Below are 22,436 nucleotides of genomic sequence, written 5' to 3'. Positions count from 1 at the left end.
AGGCAAAGGAGATGATACTCTGTGAAGCATTGCAAGATCAAAGATAAGAATGGTAACCTGCAAACTTGCGAGGGCTGCTTACTCCAGCTGCGTACATAAAACAAACCTGACAAAAGTCCTGGACAGATGTTTTGCTGTCGGATTAATCTAGCACTAGTAACTACTTCCTCTGTTCAAGAATCCTTTTGAAGAGAACCCCTTCGACGAGCATCTTAGCTCTTAGCCGAAGACTTGAGTTTGATCCATGCAATGAAGGAATAAGATGGGCGGTGGTAAAGATAAAAGACGCAAACCTGGAGAACTTTGCAGTCAAAGACTAGCGATAAACGGCACCTGCTAGCTTGCAAGGATTGGCAGCCACGAATTCTTCGGAGAGAATAGTTGATGATTGATGAAGAGCATAAAGAGAAGCGGTAAATGCAAAAGCCTTGAGCAAAGAAGATGCAATGTTTCTATTTATGGGGAAAATGCAATGGCCGCAAAGCAAGTTTCACCGAAGCACTCATTCCAGTCTTTTGCCATATTTGGAGAAACATGGAAAATCTGGTGAACTGTAAATGTATATCTCTTGGTTGCTTCTTCCACAATTAACTTCTTTATTCTTGCCTTCGACCTATCAGCTTTGTAGGACTGGCACATTGCAGGAACCTGGACAAAGTTTTTTTCTCCCCGCGAAAATGACAGTAAACCTGGAAGGACAACAAACAACACAGTTATCTTTTGAGCAGCATACTTTCAAAGTAATGATCCCATCATTTGCACTCAAACGGTAATTTATCGAAATTGCAAGGATCTGTAAAAACATATATATTGTACTATATAAGATCAGTACAAGCAAAAACTAAGTACTTTAGCTTGAAATATTACAGTTTAAACAGGGTTTAAACAGAAACGTAACGAGACCATAAAGTCTGGAAACAAGTGCAGAATGACTTAAATATCAACTTCTGTAATACAGAAACTCAAGTAAGTTCATGGTCAAGTGAAGACCACTAAAATTTAACGCTGATAATCAGTAAAACACCAAACCGACAAGCTATGTCAAAGCTTCTGTGTCATTTGCTGGAATTGTCACGCAATTTTTTTTTCCCGAAGTCTTGTTCTGCTGACCAGAAACAAGAAAAGAAGAGAAAAGAAATGCTATTCTGCCTTCAAACTATTAGGACACATGCTTTGGTCATTCTACTGCTTAAAATGATCCATAATGTCCCCTACTGACAAATCACGGGGAACAAACTGGCTGTAGAAGAGAAACACAGTCCATTAAAAAGGGTCCAATTTCGCACTTCATCAATACATCTTTGGCAGTGATATGTCAGTTCAGATAGCCAATGCAACATATAATTCTGCTGAAATGTCTCAACACAGTTTGTTTGCCTGAAAAAAATCTTAAAGAGTATAAAACTTCGGAGAGCCTCTTTTATGCAAGCTCTAGCACAAGACCACTACAAAGATCAAAAGCTTCATTAAAAATACATCAGACTTGTTGGCCAGGGCATTAATATTACAAAATGTATAAGGCTAGAGGCCCACTGAGTCAACAGGATAAAGAGAAGAACATTAAAACTTCACACACTTCCAAAATATTCTGAACTGGGTTTTAACTAATATTATAATAAGATAAAAAAGCATCAAGGGATTTTTGGCAGGTTGGAAAGGATGAATCAGGATTTAGTCCAAACAATCTATTACTTCTTTAGAATTCCACATAAATATGGTCAGGTGGTTATCAACTTATCATCATTCACTAAAATTGGTGTCTTGATTGCACACATAGGATAAAATGTTCAGTAAATAGGAATAGTCAATGAAATGCCATGTATCCAGCATGGGCAGTTTGGACAATTCCAAAGACTGCTAAAGCTAAAACCTGCATGGAAAAGTTTGAACAAGACCTGGATTATGTCTGTGGTCTATATAAGACAGCTACAGTGCGCTCAAAACTTTCCAGATCCCAGTTGGGCAGGAGATTTGGAGTGTTCTTCAGGTTCGTCCATTAATATGGTGTCCTGGATAGACATCTACCTCGTTCTTGAAGCGACACTGCCACTATATGTAGCTATGATACTAGCCTACATATCCATAAAATGGTGGAAGCTATTCACCCCAGAGCAGTGCTCTGGGATCAACAAATTTGTGGCGAAGTTTTCTATTCCTCTGCTCTCTTTTCAGGTCATTTCCGCAACTAATCCTTATGACATGAATATCAAGCTCATATACTCGGATATCCTACAAAAGTCGCTTGCCTTGCTGGGATTTGCAGCCATCTCAAAAGCATGCTGTGCAGAGAAGTTTGATTGGCTGATTACAGGTTTTTCTTTATCAACACTTCCCAATACACTGATTGTTGGCATCCCCTTGCTGAGAGGAATGTATGGTGAGCAAGCTGTCAAGCTGCTAAGTCAGATAGTAGTCCTCCAGAGCCTAATTTGGTACACACTTCTTGTATTTGTCTTTGAACTTCGGGCTGCTAAAGGAATGGCTTCCACCACATCATCTGAAACTACAGGTATGAACCTGAACTGACCGAGTCTATAAAGGTGAAGTTTGAAGCTGCCTCTAAACACCGTGACTTAAACACATTTGCATGTTTATTTAACAATAAAAATCAAGATATCATGGCTCAGATTCGAAACAAATAGTCCAAGTAATGAGCTAGTACTTGAGCATCATTCCGAGTAACAACTGTATTTCTGATATTCCTTTCTTTTTATGTGCCTATGCTAACCTTCACAAATAGTTGGCCAGTTAGCTACTCAAATTAGTGTTGTTGAGTGCCAAATGGAAGCAAATACACACTCTATAATGGTGTCACAAACTGATCCTACAGATGCCGTATCATGCAATCATATTACTGTGAATTGTGAATACACTAAGAGCAGAGAACATAACTAACATCCTCCATCTACTGAAAAAAAAAAAACTAGTGAAGTGGCATACTGTTCTTCTTGCATCGCTTTTATTTTAACCTCTAGTAAAACCAAAATGTGATACTGCACGGAGACTAGCCTGTTCTGAAACCTCCTGTAGTATTTTAAAGGTGTATGTACAACGAATTATATGGAGAAATTACTTCACTTTTTTATACTCCATCCAATTTTTATTTGACACTGTTGAATTTTATATCTACGTTTGACCATTCATCTTGTTCAAAAATTTTGTGCAAATATGCAAAAGTATAAGTTATGCGTAAAGTGCCTTTAGTAATAAATAAAATCATAATAAAATAGTTAATAATTATATCAATTTTGTTAATAAGACAAATGGTTAAACCTAGACCCAAAAGTCAACAGTATCAAATAAAAAAAGTGGAGGGCGTGGTAATCAGGCCTTGTTTAGATCCCAAAATTTTTTGGCATAAACATCACATCGAATATTTAGATACCTAAATAGAGCGTTAAACATAGATGGAACGAAAAACTAATTGTACAGTTATGGAATAAATCGCGAGACGAATCTTTTAAGTCTAATTAAGCCATCATTTGCATATGTAGGTTACTATAGCACTTATGGGTAATGATGGCTTAATTAGGCTCAAAAGATTCGTCTCGTGATTTATTCCATAATTATGCAATTAGTTTTTCGTTTTATCAATGTTTAATGATCTATTTAGGTATTTAAAGATTCGATGTGATATTTATACCAAAAAATTTTAAGGATCTAAACAAGGCCTCAGCTGACATTGTAGGAAATAGATTTCTCTGAAAGATTATACAAGAACTTTCTCGAATTGTGCCAGGATTGATGTCTGTTTTGAACTTTTGTACAAATGCGCCTCTCGGTCAAGCAACTTAACTTATCTTCCGATACTTTAACTTTATATTATTTGTTGAATAAGTTCGACAGTTTTTATCCCATGCATGTTTCGAAATTAAAGCAGAATCAACTTCTAGAGGACCTACACAGCAAAGATTCGAAGAAGTTCAGGCAAAAGGTATATCAGCAAGATGTTCTTGTGCCTTTCGCTTTATGTTGGTGGTTGGTAAGAAGCTAGTGATGAATCCCAACATATATGCATGCCTGATAGGTATAATTTGGGCACTGATCAGCTTCAGGTCCGTATGAAGATGAGTTCATATGAGTCAATTTGGGTTTCAAGTAGAAATGCAGCAGCTACTGACTAATACAACTGCATTACATATCCTGCAGGTGGCACATAGAGTTACCGTTGATTGTCATAAACTCCATAAGAATACTCTCGGATGGAGGGCTTGGAATGGCAATGTTCAGCCTAGGTGCGAATTACGTTGATCAAAGCTAAATCACATATGCAGATAACCGCGTGAAAACCAATTATGTTATTGTAACTTCTAATCTCTAAATACTTCTAACCGCAGGCCTTTTCACTGCTCTACAAACTAAAATTATAGCCTGTGGTGCTAAAAAGATGCTACTATCATTAGCCATAAGGTTCTTTCTAGGACCAGCCCTAATGGGTATCTCTTCTTATGCTACCGGAATGCGTGGTGCATTGCTGAAGATAGCCATTGTACAGGTATATTCTAGTTCTTTCTTTTGGGTGACCAATTTGTAACTGTGGACAATTCAACAACAGAAATTACGACTGACCTATCAAGATCATACACAGGCAGCTCTACCTCAAGGAATAGTTCCATTTGTGTTCGCCAAGGAGTATAATGTTCATGCAGATATTCTGAGCACTGCGTAAGTAAATACCCTACCATGACATGATTCTGCTGCGCTTATATGTATGACGAAGAAGCAGCTCGTGGTGGAAACATTAACCGACACTTCACATCGATATCTCTTGTGGCAGGATAATTGTTGGCATGATGGTTGCAGTTCCTGTGGCACTGGCTTACTACTTCGCAATGATCATTGCAGATTCTACTCTATAATTATTTGCTGGAGGAGCTAGCCTGATTATATCCATTTGAGAAAACAATGATGGCTTACTGTAGAGAATAAATTCAGTTGTGAGTGAATATATTTTGCTAGACTGCAGACATATGTGCCCTTGGGTTTGTGGAGAACGGTGCTAATGATATCTGATCTGTATCAAGTGAACAGTGATCGGACATTTCTCTTACGATTTCAACTATAAACAATTCTTACTGAACAGTGCATGTTGAGAAAACTCACATTTGGTCTCCCAGGCAACGCGGTATGCTCCGTTCCTTCCTCTCAGGCTCCATTTCCATCCTACAGCACCCACCCTTGAGGTTGAGGAGCTAGCATCCTGTGGGGCATTCTGCCGAACACCTTGCAGGCGTGGCCAGTGGCCAGAGGCCTGAGCTGCCCAACGCCACAGACGAAGAGCAGATAGACGGCTCGGCTTGATGCAAATGCCATACAGCAGCCAGGAGCTCCCTGCGTATCAACGCGTTCTTGGCCTCCTCGTTTGCAAATGGGGTTCACATACCACTCCCTTTCAACTCGTTGTGTAGAACAACAACTCGCTTCACCGGCAGCGCGGCAGCGTTGAACAGATAATTACATTCCTCGACATTTTGTAGTACTGGTTGGAAATATGAAATATCAGAAGCCAATAGCCAGTAGGTGAAGCAAAAGCCCAATTTCTCCGCTCGAATAACTAAATTAAGGTGCAAATCCAAAATGGGCACGTTTGGCCTACAGTTCTGGACACGTATTTTAAATCACAGTTCGTATTTTGTTTGGTAACACAAAAGTATAATATAAGTGAATACTTTTGAATATGGATAATAGTATAATTTCGTATTATAAAAATTATATTATAATGAAATAATATTTGGTCAAAAATTTTATCCTAGCAAAATCCAATAGACCCTATATTTTAAAATAGGCAAATTATTCGGTCATCACCAATAAAAAAGTCAAATATTATATCTGCAAATGAAAATTAATTTATAAATAAAACTTATATATATAAATTTTCAAAGGTAGAATATAAACTTTGTTGAAAATAATTTTTAAATTAAAGTTAAAAGTTTAAATCATGCAAGAAAAAAATACGAGAGCCGAAAGTCCAGGATATGGACAAACTCGAAGTAGTACCTGGAGTGTCCATTTTACCAACCCATTCCCCGAGAAAACAGAGAGCCACGTCACCCGCCATTTTACCAACCCATTCCCCGAGAAAACAGAGAGCCACGTCACCCGCCTTGCTCTCGAAGAAAAAGAGGATGGCAACGCAGGTCACGCCGCTACAGATCTAGACTGTCCATCTCACATCCAACGTCTATCGGGGCTTTTAACTTTTTGCCACTCTTATAAATTTTCATAACAGATTTGTCATTAAACTCATCTGTCATAGACTCATGAAAACCCACATGCCGCGAGTGACAAATCTGTTTTGACCGCTCGTAAGAGTAGCAAAACTTAAATTTCTCGCGCCTCCTCACCACCACGCCGAGAGAGATCTGGGCCGTCCATCCCACAACCACCGCCGTTATAAATAGGCGCTTCCTCCCCCTTCTTCTTCTCCCCCACCACCCCAAAACCCACGCTACCACCGCACCCCACCCGCGTTTCTCCTCGCTCCTCGCGCCGCCTGGTCCTCGAGCAGAAGCGTTCCGCCGTCAATGGAGGAGACTGAGGAGTTCGAGGTTGTCGGCCTCTACTCCGTGACTGGCATTCCCCCGGAGGGTAATGCTCCCGGCCTCGACTCCGAGGTCAGCAAGAAGGACACTCCTACCGTTGCGGCCACGGGTCCCGGCCTCTTCTCCGAGATCGACAGGAAGGCCAAAGGTCTGCACGCACTCTCCATCCTCGTTGATTCTCTTTGGATGGTTATTTGGAGGGATTTGTGGGGGTTCCATTCTCTTTGGTTCTCTTTGGTTGGTTATTGAGGGGGTGTTTTTGGTGATGACGGTTGCTGGTTTCAGAATTTTCTATGGGATTGGTTGCTGATTTCTGCTGCTAATATGCTATTCCTGGTGTATTTCGCAGATCTTCTGTACAAGGACTTCAGCACGGGCCAGAAGTTTTCCCTGACCACCTGCTCCAAAAATGGACTCGTGAGTACTACCAATTCCCGGCCGCTTTTAGTGGTTTCTTGTGGACATATTGGCTAGCTTGCTTGGGTCGTTATTGTTGTTGTGGTTTGGAATGGTTTGAGTAGGATCTGTATGGGGTTGCGTGAAGTGTAGTGTTGGAATTGTGATGGTTACGGGCCTCGATATGATCCGAGGTGTTGGTGTTGTGTTGGCCTGTTGGCCTTGGCCACGACCTACGGGTCTCGTATGGTCCGAGGGCGTTGGTGTTGTGTTGGCTACGTGTCTCGTGTGGTCCGAGCTTATCTGTGTGGCGGATTGGGGCCAGTGTGTTTGTGGAATTGACCTGCGGGTTTACTGAGTTCTGGTTTGATTTTGAGTTGGTTTTAAGAACCGGCGGGAGATTTACTCTTCCCCGGAAGAAGAGGTGAATGGAAAGTGCATTTTACCCTTTATTTTTCTCTGGCGTGTGTTGGATGACGGTGATCGACGAATCGATTGGTTTTTTTTCTGTTCGATCGATGGCTGCTCAATCTGTAAAGTTTAGGTTCGTGATCGAAGATTCGATTGTTTTTTTTCTGTTCGATCGAAGATTTGATGTTAATCTGTCAGGTTTCGGTCGAAGAGTCGGTTGGGTTTTTCTGGTCGATTGATGGGTGATCAATCTGTCAGGTTTCAGTTTGTTACGTACTCCATCTGTACCAAAAAAGTACTCCCTCAGTCCCAAAAAAGTCAATTCTCTGATTTACGTGTCTAAACATTTGATCATCCATCTTATTTGAAGAATTTTCAGGAAACTAGAAAAAAAATTAGTCACAGGTCAAGTACTATTCATGATTTATCATCTAATAAAAACAAAAATATCAATCATAAAAAAATTTGAATAAGACGAAGAGTCAAAAATTGTAGATAAAAAGTGAAAAATTGGTTTATTTTGGAACGGAGGGAGTAAGATGCTTCTTTTCTATTGCCAGTTAGTGGGTTTTTTCTGTTCGAATTTACTAATTTTTGTAATCTCTCCATCCTAAAATATTTGACGCAGTTAACTTTTTTATATATGTTTGACTACTCGTCTTATTCAAAAAAATTTATCAAATATGTAAAGCTATAGATATACATAAAAGTATACTTAACAATAAATAAAATAATATAAAAATAATTAATAATTATGTAATTTTTTTGAATAATACAAATAGTCAAACGTGTATAAAAAAGTCAACGGCTTCAAATATTTCGGCCAGAGGTAGTAGTTCTTAAATTGTGCTGCGAATTTTCTTGCTATTAGCCTTTGGGTTTTAGTCAGAGGTTTGCAGTGATGATTTTGTACGGTTTGACTTGGTCTGTTTTGTTGATCTTTCCTTCTGCAGATGATGGATTGATGGTGATGGTGATGATGATGCGTGCACATGTCTGTTCTGTTTATTACAGTGTTAGAATTAAAATGTGTATGGGGTACGAATTGAGAATCGGATGTTGGCAGGATGGTTGCAGTTTGGGGGTTGGCATGCAATCATTTGTGCATGAACTGATTTAGAATGTGTATAATACTATTGATGCTAGCTTGGTCAAATTGAATTGAGTTGGAGAAAACGAACTGTTATTACCGAGAGGTGCTACATTCTGGAGTAGTTTATGACATTGCATGCAGTAATCTCTTTCCCTCCAGTAGTCCAGCATCTTGTAGTACAAATATACTGATAAGTGATAATATACTGGCTTAGCAATTAAGTTGTACTTTCTCTGTTATCTTTGTTCTCTGGAGCTTTTGGTTATATGCTGATAACACAAATATGATTTTAATCCTTGAATTCTTTAATTCTGTCTGTAGGCAATCACTACTGCAAGCACAAGGAAACATAAAGCTATCTTTAGCAAGATCCAGACCCAGCTGAAGAACAATAATGTTACAGTGGATGTGGAAGCTACTTTAGATTCTCGAATTTTTCCGAGAAATAAGGCAAGTTTCTCCTTGAAAATTCCTGTCAAATTTTATCTGATCATAGTTCCTGGTTGAAGTTGCTGGTGATGAATTAGAAATTTTTTAGCAGCTTACCTACTGGTGATTGCTGTTTATCTTTTTCCAGATGTTTACTACAATCACAACTGAACGTCTTCCTATACCAGGCTTGAAGAAGATCATATCATTTCCTATTCCATACCAGCAGACAGCTGGGAAGGTATGCATCTTTGTCTTTGCTAGACAGGTTAGATGACTGGTTGGATCTTTTAGAGTTCAGATTGACTAACTGTTTGATTCTCTACCTTGTGTTCGCAGGTTGAACTCCAGTACCTGGATGATTACGCTGGTATCAGTCTCGGCGTTGGCCTGAACTCAAAGCCTTTGGTTAACCTTTCTTGTGTGTTCGGCAACAAAACTGTCGCCGTCGGTGCTGATGTTGCATTTGATTCTTCTACTGAGGACTTCACCGAGTACAATGCTGGCCTTAAATTCACCACTCCAGATCTTGCTGCTGCTCTGATGCTGTATGTGTTTTCTCCGAACATATGCACACTGTTAACTGCTTGCAATTTGCGAAGCATGTCTGCAATGCTTCCAATGTGTACCTGTTTGCTAGCTTGAGGATTACATTCCTACTAATCTAATTCTCACAAACTTCTAATCGAATCAAACTTTCTCTGATGATGCATTGCTTTGTTACCCATGCGTCGAATCCATGGATTTTGGTCTGAATGGTGTAAGTTTCCCATTTTCAGTATCAACAAAGGGGAAAGCCTCGCTGCGTCCTACTACCAATTGGTGAACGAAGAGTCAGGTTCGGCTGTTGGAGGGGAGCTGACCCACAGCTTCTCGAGGAAGAAGAACTCCTTCGCCATCGGGGCGCTGCACGCCTTGGACCCTCTCACCACTGTGAAGATCCGCTACAGCAGCCGCGGCATGATCGGCGCCCTCATTAAGCACGAGTGGAGGCCCAAGACTTCCTTCACGCTCTCCACCCAGGTCGACACCAACGCGATCAACAAGGCCCCCGAGGTCGGGCTGGCGGTGGCTCTCAAGCCCTGATGTACCCTGATGATGATGGCGATGATTCGATTACGCCGAATCGCCGATCCCTTGTTTTAGTAGTAGGATGGTATTGTCCCGTATCAGCAGCTCCTGATGTCTTGTGAAGATAGTCTGGTTAACCTCCTGGTTCAGCTTTGATGCTGTGGCATCTTTACTCTGAAACTTTGCCTGGTTGCATTATATCCTGAGTATTCCGCTAGTACTAGTGGTATAGTGTTTCCCCGTAGCATGTTTTAGAAGTTAAAACTGAATTCGGGGATTCTGATGGTTGACAGTCCAATCCATACTTCGCCATTTTGTCACTGTCATCCTGTCTATTGTTCGATGTCTTTCACTTATCTGCTACTCGGCTCCATGTTTTAGTTATTCTCGTACAGTGAAAACTGGTGCAATTTGAATGTCACCCTTTGATGCTCCGCCGACACACCGCATGAAAAGTTGCTACCATTTGCAGAAGGCACGGAGCTGCCATACACTTATTATACTCCAATGCATGCACTTTATTTATATTCGCAAATGCATACTGTATCATCTTACATAGCTCCAACATGATGGAGGTATCTCGGCAAAAATGCATAAAGAACAATCATATATCAACAGGCGAATTGCCTGCAGAAAAATAATTCACGTCATAACCGCGATTCAGAGTAGATCAAATGTTCGAATGTACAATGTAATTTCACTTGATTGGTGAAATCCTTTCGGTAGGACAAGCGCTTCCACTGCCATTGCTGTCGGCATTTTTTCTTGCCACCAGGAGCAGTGTCCGCCGCAGAACCATGCTGATGCTGATGTCTACCTTTATGCTATTCAGTTTTCCTTCTGTGAGCTATACCAAATAGTTGTCTACTGCCTAGTAGAATAGAAGTTGTGCAAGTACCAGCGCGACAAGTTTACAAAGGCACTTCCCAGACCTTGTAATCCTGTCCCTCAGCAGCAACTACCCAGTTAATGGGGCCGCTTGGCTCAAAATGTCCTCCGCCAATCTTCATTGTCACCCTCTCATCAATCTCTGCCGCATATAAGTTGCCTTCTGCTTTCAGTATCTTGATCTGTAAATTTTATATAAATTCAAGCATTAGAAAACTTCACGAACAGAGTGGGGATCGGCACGAAGGGTAAGAGAGGTACCACACAGTCCAGTAGGAAGTATTACCTTGCTACGACAATGGATCTTTTGGCGACGTCTGATAGAAATTAATTTAGCGATCTCTGGATGTAAGTGCGAAAATATATGATCATAGAAGACTGCAGGAGTGCCTGGATGGGTTAAGATGTAAACATATCCTTGCAACTCCATACCAAATGGGAACCTCCAATGACCCTACAAAGATATCAAAAGAACATTAGCAACAATTTTGTTAAAACATGCTTAGCTCCAATAAAATTTGATAAGGATTCATAAAACTATAAAGCCTTCCAGGATTGAAAGAGTTATACAAGGATGGACTGAGCAAAATCTAATTGTTTGAAAACAGGACATTAAGCACTGTTAAGAAAAACAAGGACAAAGCACAAACAAGCTGATCATTGTTAAGAATACATGCATAATAATTGTCATGGTACCTGGCATGAAGATCATTGTATGTTTGTGTTCTTTATATGCAAATATAACAAAAATAATGCATGCCCGCTTTGCCAGAATAGTGCCAAAATACAGTAATGTACATGAGCAGAGCCTATTTGAATATATAAGGATTTGTAATGTACCTGAGTAGAACCAGTGTCATGATTTTCTATAAATGTGACTGCACGCGAAGGCCACCAACCTAACACTCCAGGGGGTTTTCCTTTTTCATCAGACAAGCGCCAATACTCGGACCTTTCCAGTGCCTGTATAACATAAAGAGAACTCCATAAATGCAGAAAATATAAGTTAAACAAAAACGAAGCCTATGCATGCTACTCCAGAAACAATAGCATCCTTCACAAGCAGGAAAAACTGGCCACTAAAATCATGGAAGAGTTTACTCCCATCAGAAAGCCACTTTGCAACAGATTTATGAGCTTTTGATTATTGCCATGGAGCAGGAATGCTGTGAAAGATGCAAGATTAATTAATTCCCAACATGGTTGTCATGCATCCTAATTCTTTATGATGCATATCAGAAATGGAAGAAACCAAAAGGATGGCGATACATCTTAATTCCAGAGTTACTAAATCACTCATATTTACTGTTAGAAAACTTGGTAAGAAAATGAAGCAGATATCTCACAGAGTGAAGTATTCCTTTAGTGGTAACATCAAATGCACCAGCAGTTCCATTTGTAGCATTAATCCAATCAACTATTCTCTGCCTGTGAGCATCTTGATTATAGTCCATTTCACCATAAGTATAACTGAGAGAGTCCCAGTACTCTCCTACTGCAAAATATGGTTCACTTGCTTCCAAGTAATCTTTGACGTATCCACCCCAAAATCCACGAACAAAATCAAGCCTCCATCCATCATATCCAACTTCCTTTCTGCAAGTCAAGCAGAAGCAGCACCAAAAAAGTCATGTGATGCTAACATTTTAAGGAACACTGCTATATAATTTATCCCATTCACACATTAGGGCAAGTAAGCTACTGTCCACATGTCAGAGTAATGGGAATATCCCCAAAGAAAGGAAACAACAATACTCCCTAATAAATTGTTTACTTCTCCAAGAAACAGTTTCAGTATTTACGAGGGGGGGGGGGGGGTTCCTACTATATCTTTTTTCCTGCCTATATACAAACACTACACAATCACATAAGTTACAGAATCCATCACCCCTAAGCTACATGGCAAAACATCATATACTTTCAAAACAAGTCTACAGAATCAGTTCCAGAGTATGTACATATACGGTGGTCGCATGAGGATGTGCAGATATTCAAGTGCAACATTTGTCCATTCTTGTCTGCTGTAGGAGCTAAACATAGCTTTTTTCAAAGCATGCAAAAGAATCTAGTGATATTGATGTGATTTTGTATCGTGTTCATTCCATTGCGGTAAGAGCAAAGCAAACTACAGTATGTGGAAATCTAGCTCTCAAAAGAATGTGATATAAGGCAAGAAACTAGCACCCAGATGCACATGACATCCAAAAAGGACGTATGTTGATGAATCTATTTAATTTGTTGTATGCAGATGCTGCAACATAGAACAATTTGCATGGGGATTGTACATATAGTTAAGCATGAGCAACAGGAGTAGTTTTAGCCAAGAAAAACAATAAACCGACCTCATCCAACAAAGCCACTCCTTCAGATCATTCCTCACAAACTCTTGTGAGTGATCAATGTTTGGGGCTGCATGGAAGTTATCTCCACTGCTCTTGTTTCCTCTTCCCTACAAGCACATATAGTTTTACCCCCAACTTAGAAAAGGAGAACATAACATCACATAGTGCATAGTTAAGTATGGAGTAAAATAAAATGGAAAATATCATGAAAAACAACCTTGTGATTTTTCATGACTGTTGAAGGTATGTCTTTTTCCAGTTTGTAACTCAGGTCAATTTCTATGTTGTTCTTGCAGATGGTAATTTGTGTTTACTTCCAATACTATATGTATGCAAATCCAAAAGGCGAATTCATTGAAGTTTGAGTATATAAAAGTAATTTAATTGTCATAACAAATGTTTTCAGAATGTTACACTTCTGTAACTTTTTTCAGATGTATGATGATAGAATTTAGTGCACTTTGAAAAGTTTTAAAAAGGCGTACTTCTTTTTAACTGGAGGTAGTAACAAGCATCAGGTGGTGATATTTTAGTTAACATAATGAACTTTCATGAATGACATTTCCAAAAAAATTATGGTTAAATAGTTTGCAAGGGAAGGCAAAGGGCCTCACCTGGAAATGTGGATCATCTGCAACAACTGCTTGATCATCCCAGTTAAGGCGCCCACCAAAAATATTCCAGACACCATTTTTGTTCTGAAACTGAGCACACCTGTGATTCAGGACAGCATCACCAAGAACCTTCATACCAGCTTCATGAAAAGTTTTCACAACCTCTCTCAACTCTTCCATTGTTCCATATCTGAAACATTGGTGCAATCGCATCAATGAACGGCATCAAATCACATCATGGTTTTATATTATCTGTTTAAGGGCATAGATATTTCAAAATATCATAATTTCCACTTTGAGGATCATTTCTTTTTGTAGCAAGGAATACAACTAAGAAGCTTTCTGAGGTTAGTCAAAATCAAGTTAGGATGGGTGATAGTTTCTGTACAATTGAAGCTTCAGGCGACATATATAAATATTAAGTGTTGACTACAGAAGGAAAAACAAGCTAATGGAAGAGGAATAGTGCATGGTTTTGTTTCTACTAGAGAGTGTAGCACTAAAATCTTCAGAACTCAAGTGTCGTGTGCTAGATTTTAGAAGGGTAAATGAGTTATGAATTGGAGAAATAGCAGTAGATTGATTTGGAAACAGCAGGAAGGAAGAAGCTTTGGCAAGGAAGTAAGAAACGTGAGGTAGGGTAGACAGATCATCCATTGTTTAATCAACTCATGTAAACAGCATGCCTTTACATACAACGCGCTGGAACATGGCATATGAACTTCATCTTAGCTCTAACTTATTTACTAACTCTACATCTAACTTACCAACTATTCCATCCCCTTTCTTTAAGATACCATAGTGCAAGTTCCAGCCTAGTACCAATATTACTAATATTATAAATTATCAGAAAACACGTTATTAAAGTTGCAAAATAATTATGCACACTGAGATGTACCTGGAATTTAGATTATACAAATCCCTTGGCATGTATCCTTCGGGCGACACAGAATCAGTAGGTGGTGGTGACCAGATAATGGTAAAGCCCATGGATGACAACTCCTTGGCCTTTGAGCCAAGTTCAACATACCATTTTCCAGACTTATGAGATTCCCAGTTAAATCCTTGGCACAATATTTCAAACCCAGATCCAGTACCAGAACAAGCTGGCTTCACAATTTCCGAGTCATCGAGATAAACAGATTCCTCTACAGTATCGATAGTGGGGCTCCTAAAAATGCTATAAGCTTCTGCCGCTAACCTCTCAATTTCTTGTAGAATATCTTCCTGCAGAACTTTATTCTTCGCTCGTTGACCTCTTCTAGATGATAGACCAACCACCAGATTCCTTATATCACTGATTAAGCCATCAGGTTGTGAAGCCATATCATCAGCTTTATGTTTCTCAGCGCTATGGGGCTCATGGGTGTCTGCTCTTGTAAGAGGAATGTAGAAATCGAATCCATTCTCCATATTTCTTAACCAGGTATACTCATCGAGTTTTACCACAAAAATCAGACCAGAATACTCTGCATCCAGTAAGAATGATATAGAATTGCCTGTTCCATCAGCTTTTTGCTGCAGTATGACAGAAGATGCGTGAAGTGTGATAATTTACTGATTTAACAAAGCAGAAACTATTGAATCATTACACAAAAACCATCTTGAAAAATGAAATGGCAACAATTGAGGCTTTTTTTTACTACTACTTGAAAAACGTGCCTTTTCTAATTTTCTATAGTGAGAATTCTTTTAGAATTCACCACATAAGACTGTCATAGTAATAAATTATAGTTCACAGCTTAAGAAGTGCAAATGATATAACCTTCCTATTTTTTAGCACTCATATAATTAGAGAATGGTAAAAACAGAAGTAAGCCTAAAGTAATTATACTTTTTCAGAACACTTTAACATAGTTTTTATATAGAACATCTAGTTATTTAGCTTTACACAATCCAGTGTCATTTATTTGCCTCTATCAAGGGATCAAGGTCCTTACTTGTAGCAAGGTCTGTAGAGCTTTCTGTCGGAATATTTTTGTTGTAGGTGGATGTGGTTCTGGGGGGATCTCCCATGTCATAGTATTGTCTTTGCAAACTCCCCAATGAATGATAACTTCTCCAGGAATATCAGTGTCGAATTCCACGGTATGCTTATTTGTTCCATTGTTTTCCCTCACAGTAACAGTTACAAAATTCTGAGCATACACTGTTTTCATGATGGGGTATTCCTCGTAGCACCCTGAAATGCCTTTGGCTCTTGAACCTTTATCATCAGGTACAGGTCCCTCAGGTTTCTGTAAAAGGTTAGATAGGTGACCTAAAGCCCCTAAGAAATCAGAAAAAGTGTGTTAGATAACTGAGGAATCAAAGATGCAAACAGAGCAAAATTTCAAAATTCATGTTAAAATATCCTGCAAAATAATTAAGATTACAACCCTCAATAAGATATTTTATTCCTTATGGAGGAAATGCATTTTTATATAACATAAGAGCCAACCAACCAAACAAACAGAATACCAAACTAATATAGTATAATCCAAGACATGATAGTTACTGAAATTCTTCCTAACCTGGCCTGACATCAATATCTTGTTCTGTTCCTAGTAGATCTTCTCCAAAGGACTCAATTAAAGGTATTCTGAAATCCCGACCCTTGTGCTGAAACCAAGCACCTGTTTCCTCTTCCTAGCAAAGCAGTAGTTAACTGAGACATTCAAATCGAAAGATGAAAGAAAAAAAACATAATAAATAAAAGAAAGAGCAGTGCATGTAATTCAACTAATCTATGGGTATGTAAAAAAAATATAGCTCAGATGAGCCATCCTTTAGTATCCAGAAATACCAGTAGGTGTTACATCTTATTCTTTTCTTAGACAACTAAAAATGAGAGCACAACTTTCTATTTTAGGCACCTTCGGCATTTTTAACGCATTGAATGGGCGAGTCGTAGACTTATATGCCTTTCGATACAAAGTACAAAATGCATAGAAAATAGAAAATGAAACTGGCAGCAATGCAAAGCATACAATAGCATAAAGTTTGAACCTTTAGAACAAAATTGATAGCACCAATTGGAGTGCCCTTATCAATTTTGATTTGCACGTCATGAATCATCCTCCCTTCTGAATCGTGTGAAATATTTAAAGGTGTTTCAATTGCATAGTCCTGAAAGTTTGAAATATTGTTCAGCAATGGGAAGAGCAAATGAGAAAAAAAAAATTGGCTAATAAGAAAGCAGTGAGCTTTTCACTCTGAGATATCAATACAAATTTAGTGGTCCCTAGGATGTCAATGGCAGTGGTGAGTGCTTAAACTTTTCTTTTCAGATGATTAGAACAACCTTAATGGGAACTGAACCAGGAGGTCTCATTTCTGAAGGAGGTTGGTCCCATTCTCTGCAAATAATATAGATAACAAGGGATAAGATAAAATGGTCATTATTATTATTTTGCATCCAAGAAGGAAGGGCATGACAGAAACCGTTACAACTGAAAGACGACAATTAACAATTTTTTGCCTTTTTTCGGGAAAAGTATGTACGTTGAAGCTCGAAAACATACAAAACAAAGATACGCTGGATCATAATTCTAAAAATTCCTTGCAAAACCATCGTGTCTTTAAACAAGGAAAGAAGATTGGAATATCAAACAACTCTAAAGGAACCGAGGAGACATAACACCACTGATCAGCAATCAATATTTATGAATTTATCCTTTCTATTTTGTAGATTTATGCCACCTCTAATTGGCTCACGTTCAGTCCTGTTCCAAATTCTAAATAAAAAGAAAAACAGAATAAGAACCTACCAACATGATTACAACACTACCCCTATCAGCCAATAAAAATTATCTTTTTGCGCGCATTTTCCAAGGGTAGCACAAAAACAAGGGTACCCCCAAAACAATGATGCACATCTTGTAAGAATCTTCAAAATGAATTTGTTTACATGGCCAATAATTTCGCTATTACCCCGTTGCTTAACCTGGATAATTGAAGTTAGATGGATATCGAAAGCAGCCTACCAGTTGAGCATACCTGCCAGTCTGACCACATTTTTGATCCAACATGCGCTCTTAAGAATGCACAGATAACTCCCCGCGGGTGATCAACAGAAGGATGTACTCACAAAACACGCACATATATATAGAGAGAGAGAGTCAGCAAGTACCTTCCATGCTCACCGTCGTAGGATACACCCCAGTGCAGCACCCACTTCCCTTCTACATCGCACCCGATCACGACCTTGCACTTCCCTTCCCCATCCGGTTCCGCATCGACCCTCACCCACGCCTTCCCTTCCACCTGAACACCACAAACCAATCCCCAACCGGTTAGGAAAAAAAAACACGAGGCATAGCTTCCGCAGAAATCACACAGCAGAGCGGAACAAAGTTACAGTTTGGGATCGGCGCAAGGGGAACTTCTCGGAGAACAGCACCCCGGCCTCCCCGGAGCCAGCCACCGGCGTCTCCGCCGCACCGGCGCGGGCCACCAGAACGCCGCCGAGCCCCACTCTCCTAGGTGCGGTCGCTCGGCACCGCCACGCCAGCGGCCGCGCGGCCGTCAGGAAGGCGCCGCCGAGCAGAACACCCCTCGCTGGCGGGCCCGCCCGCGGGATCGCCGGAATGCTCCAGCTCGCCACCGCCATGCCGCCGACCCAGCTCCTCCCCTCTCCCTCCCTCCCTCCCTCTCCCTGTGTGCGCGCGAGCGGGCGTGGCTGCGTGTGTGTGTGTGTGTGTGTGTGTGTGTGTGTGAAGGAGCGTGAGCTGTGGGGGGAGGAGGGAAGGCAACGGAAGAAAAATGGGGGAGGGGGGTAACGCCGAAACGGAAGGGAAGGAAGGGGAAAAGCACAACGGGTTGAGTACAAAATAAAAATAAGAAAAGAAAAAAGACTAGGAAAAGTGGGAGATATCCCACGGGTCGGTTTACGTGGCAGGAAAGCGGAAAGGCCGGCCGGCTAGATTGTTTCCCGGGCCCACCCGTCATCGACGACAGGCAAGGCCGGTGACGCAGCGTGCGATGGATCGGGAAGCGGGGACAGTAAAAAGTTAATACCTATTTTGGGATCCCGAAGAGGACGCGGCTCCCGATTGGTGGTGGAAAGGTAATTAGTTAATTAATGGCGCGGGGGAAGCTTGGTTAAGACAAAAAGGACGCGCCCGGAAGCGTGGGGATGGAAGCATGGGGCCACATGTCTCCGGCTCGTCCTGAATAGGCGGGTTTGCACGGGCGTTGCCCGAATAATGATTGGGGAGGCGCTGTCTCCTCGTTTCTCCGGTTAAATGAGCGGTTAGCTTGTGTAGTTTGTGTAGCCCCACGACGAATGCGAAAATGGCCCACAGCGATCGTCGTACTCCCCGGTGAAGATCAACACGACGTAGCAATCAAACCCCTTCTCAAGGTGAACTGAAGGCCGCACCTGAAACTGACAAAATGTTGTGAAAAGAGCAAACGCAGCAATCACAAGGAACACATATAATGACATATACGAGCATCAGATGACCATGGCTGGTGGAGGCGTCCAGCGTCCTGTGCTGATATTCTTTTCATAAGATCACCATGGATCCATGATAGCACCTAGCGCTGACAGCCAATAGTAGATACACTTGGCGATCACATCCATAAATAAAGGAAAAGGTACGAATTACCTTCTGAACTATTGCGGTCGGCCGAATTACTCCTTGAACCCGAGAACCAGACATTCTTTGCCCTGAACTTTCAATACTGGGTAAATTACTCCCTCAACCCAATTCAAAGCGGTTTTGTCATACGTGACGTACACGTGGCAGCCCAGTCAGCATTTTCTCCTTTTTTAATGGCGAGGCCCCACATGTCATAACCCTCTCCCTCCCTCTCTCTCTCAGGCGAACAGGGCGAGGGCGGCGAGCGCTTGGTGGCTCAGCGCCGCGCGGGGACGGCCAGACGACGGGCGGGCGCGGGCGTGCGAGTGGACGGCAGCGCCGCAACGATGAGGTGGAGCAACAGGATGGCGGCGGCGGCGAAGCGAAGGAAGCCAGGCGAGCGACAGGCAGGCGGTCGGTGGGCGGACGGCCACGCCGCAACGACGAGGTGGCGAAGCGGAGGTGCCACCGTCCACCGTCCTCGGCCCCGCGCGCCCTGGTCCTCGTTCCCGCGTGCCAAGATCGATGGCGCCGCCCGCCACTGCCGTCCTCCACTTCACCGCCGCCGCCGGTGAGTCCTCCGCTTCGTCGCTGCTGGCATCCTTCGCCCGCTGTCCGGTCGTCCCCGCTTGTTTTGACCGCCTTCCCCCGCTCCGTCACCGCTGCCATCCTGCCGCTCATCGCGGCTCGAGCGTCTATCCGTCGGCCCGCCGTCCGGTCATCCCCACGCGGCCTAGCGCCCGCCGCCCTTGCGGCCTTGCCCTGTTCGCCCGAGGGAGAGGGAGAGGGAGAGAGAGGGGTTATGACATGTGGGCCCCACCATTAAAAAATAGAAAATGATGACTGGGCTGCCACGTGTACGTCACGTATGACAAAACTGCTTTGAATTGGGCCAGGGGGGTAATTTTCTCAGTATTGAAAGTTCAGGGTAAATGATGTCTAGTTTTTGGGTTTAGGGGGGTAATTCGGCCGACCGCGATAGTAAGGGGGTAATTCCTACTTTTTGCATAAATAAAATGCTACGAGGTAATCCGTAACTACGGAGAGATCCATACTAGGAATAATAGATTAAGAGTTAGGATTTAACGTGAAAAACTCCTTTAAGGTGGAGATAAAAAAATGCACAGGAGACAAATTCACTAATAACAATACATGTTTACTCTTTTGCAGTTTCTTTCAGACTTTGGTGTGTTGTCCTGTAGAATGTTTTTAGGCCCTTGCTATGTTTTGGCCTTGTTTTGTTGCAGCTTGTAAGCCGGTGTCCCCGACAAAATTACCCTTTTCCGCTTTAATGAAAAGTGGGGTTACGACCTTTTTTTTCTAAAAAAACAATATAGATTTACATGTACAAGGGTGACATATATCTATAGGCATTGTATAGGACTAGTACTAACGTTGTTTATTGTGATAGACATAGTGCTATTTGTTTGACAAAGAAAATGTATTTCATGCTAAGACCAAACATACCGGTATTAAACATCATTTTATTCGTGATACTGTTGCTCAAGGGCAAGTTACCGCGGAAAAGATCCACAGACAATCCTATAGATATGTTCTTAGCTACCCTTCGGGGTTTTAGAGATATTTTCTTCTAGTTCGTATTTATAAGGATTTTGATTTAAGAAGAGATTTGTTAGATTATGTCTTAAATATATTAGAAAAAATGAATAAAGTTGATGTCAGCACTACTATTCATTGAGGCCTATGTTTGGCCCAATATTATTAGTATAATGAGCAGTATAGCATTTTTACCTTTTCTTATTATGTTATAGTACGTGAATGAATTTTAAATATCAATTATGCTGTATATATGGTTTCACGTATCGTTTGATGAGCCGAAACCACGCACTAGCGATATAATGATTATCATGGTAATCATGCGAAAACTGCACAAATTTGAATTAATTTTTTGAATAAAATCGTCAGGGTTTCAGGGGTCAAATGGCGCAGCAGGAAGTGATTATCACGCGGTGGGCAATGATTATTGCCAAAGTTTTGGTGGGAACGATAATTGTCATATTTGGGACGATAATCATGATGGTTTTCGTGCTATCGATAATCATTATTTTTTTTTGAAAACCACATAATATGCTACGATTATCACAATATATGTCATGATATATCACCATGATTTTTTTTGGATTTTTCTTTTAAAATTTTATATTCTTGAAATATGTATCACACAAAGTTATGGTTTATCTTTATTGTGTCCTAGCAGTATGTCCGACGATAATCATTTTATGATTTTTTATTTATATTGTGCTTGAACTGAAGTTACCATTGTTTTTATAGCAAAACGTGTGAAACCGCACAGTTTTATCAATGAAGCCACGGAGTCTGCAAAAATCGAATTCAAAATTTTTCTGAACACATTTTTAGTAGTTTGTGGTGATAGCTTCGTCGGCGTTTTGGGAAACCCTGCAAAGTACCGTGGTTCCTCCAAGCCATGACGACCTAGCAAGAACGAGCACCACGACCATAAAATGAAAGATAATAGACCCAACACTCGGATGGCACGAATAAAAGCCCACCTCACTGCATCAGCTCCTAACGTTCGCTGTCTAGACGATATATCTGATGCGGTAAATGTGCACTGTATATGAGTGTCTATGATAATCCGTAAACTGTTAAAAAGATAGAGTTGTTAATTTTACTGGTGACCCCCTTATCACCATACTAGCGGGTATTTCATAAACATTCGTATAGCTACTTGTAAAATCGTTCCTATCTCCTCTGCTCATAAGAGAGAAACATTTTACAAGCAACCCCTTAAACTATCAATAGTGGGCCGGCCATGATAGTTAGCTGCCTGTTCAACGACCGCTAACAATATTTGCCACGTCGGTTATATCCCCAGCCAGGAGAAGTTTTATATGTATCACCCGCTAAATAAGCGTTGGTAGTATAGTTTTGTAATTGTTTTTACACCAAAATCTATTTTTAGTTATTAATAAAAATATTTCTATTATCACCCCTTTGTTATCCGTACTCCTCTCTCTCTCTCTCTCAGTCTCTCTCTCTTCTCCTCTCCTCCTTTTCAAAGCTTTCTTTTTCCTCCCTCCCGTGCTCTCTCTTATCTCTGTCAT

General features: G+C 40.9%; 3 protein-coding genes across 4 annotated transcripts; 2 read left to right on the top strand and 1 right to left on the bottom strand.

Annotated features, from left to right (window-relative positions):
• The first annotated feature begins 1,996 nt into the window (after positions 1–1,996).
• Positions 1,997–5,077, top strand: LOC102716751 (probable auxin efflux carrier component 8). 2 transcript variants are annotated; one of them, XM_015839630.1, is made up of 6 exons: positions 1,997–2,509; positions 3,881–4,055; positions 4,150–4,235; positions 4,338–4,495; positions 4,589–4,665; positions 4,778–5,077. In XM_015839630.1, exons 1-6 carry the CDS (start codon positions 2,002–2,004, stop codon positions 4,857–4,859), a joined length of 1,086 nt encoding a protein of 361 aa, XP_015695116.1. In that variant the 5' UTR covers positions 1,997–2,001; the 3' UTR covers positions 4,860–5,077. The 2 variants fall into 2 exon arrangements, with proteins under 2 accessions (XP_015695116.1, XP_015695107.1); XM_015839621.1 differs by having other exon boundaries at positions 3,878–4,055.
• Positions 5,078–6,437: 1,360 nt separating this feature from the next.
• On the top strand, positions 6,438–10,374 carry LOC102712029 (mitochondrial outer membrane protein porin 4-like). The gene is made up of 6 exons (XM_006644554.3): positions 6,438–6,690; positions 6,892–6,959; positions 8,764–8,892; positions 9,020–9,112; positions 9,211–9,419; positions 9,651–10,374. Exons 1-6 carry the CDS (start codon positions 6,525–6,527, stop codon positions 9,955–9,957), a joined length of 972 nt encoding a protein of 323 aa, XP_006644617.1. The 5' UTR covers positions 6,438–6,524; the 3' UTR covers positions 9,958–10,374.
• A 68-nt stretch (positions 10,375–10,442) lies between these two features.
• LOC102716470 (alpha-amylase 3, chloroplastic) lies at positions 10,443–18,442 on the bottom strand. Its single transcript, XM_015834251.2, has 13 exons — positions 18,126–18,442; positions 17,898–18,031; positions 17,070–17,124; positions 16,775–16,894; positions 16,300–16,414; positions 15,727–16,055; positions 14,685–15,304; positions 13,787–13,976; positions 13,173–13,279; positions 12,177–12,426; positions 11,671–11,793; positions 11,117–11,284; positions 10,443–11,012 (listed from the first exon to the last, which is right to left on the bottom strand). Exons 1-13 carry the CDS (start codon positions 18,375–18,377, stop codon positions 10,854–10,856), a joined length of 2,622 nt encoding a protein of 873 aa, XP_015689737.2. The 5' UTR covers positions 18,378–18,442; the 3' UTR covers positions 10,443–10,853.
• Between the last annotated feature and the right edge of the window lie 3,994 nt (positions 18,443–22,436).

Source organism: Oryza brachyantha, chromosome 1 (genome assembly GCF_000231095.2).
Source record: "Oryza brachyantha chromosome 1, ObraRS2, whole genome shotgun sequence".
Classification (NCBI taxonomy): Eukaryota; Viridiplantae; Streptophyta; class Magnoliopsida; order Poales; family Poaceae; genus Oryza; species Oryza brachyantha.
This window is presented reverse-complemented; position numbering and strand designations above follow the sequence as displayed.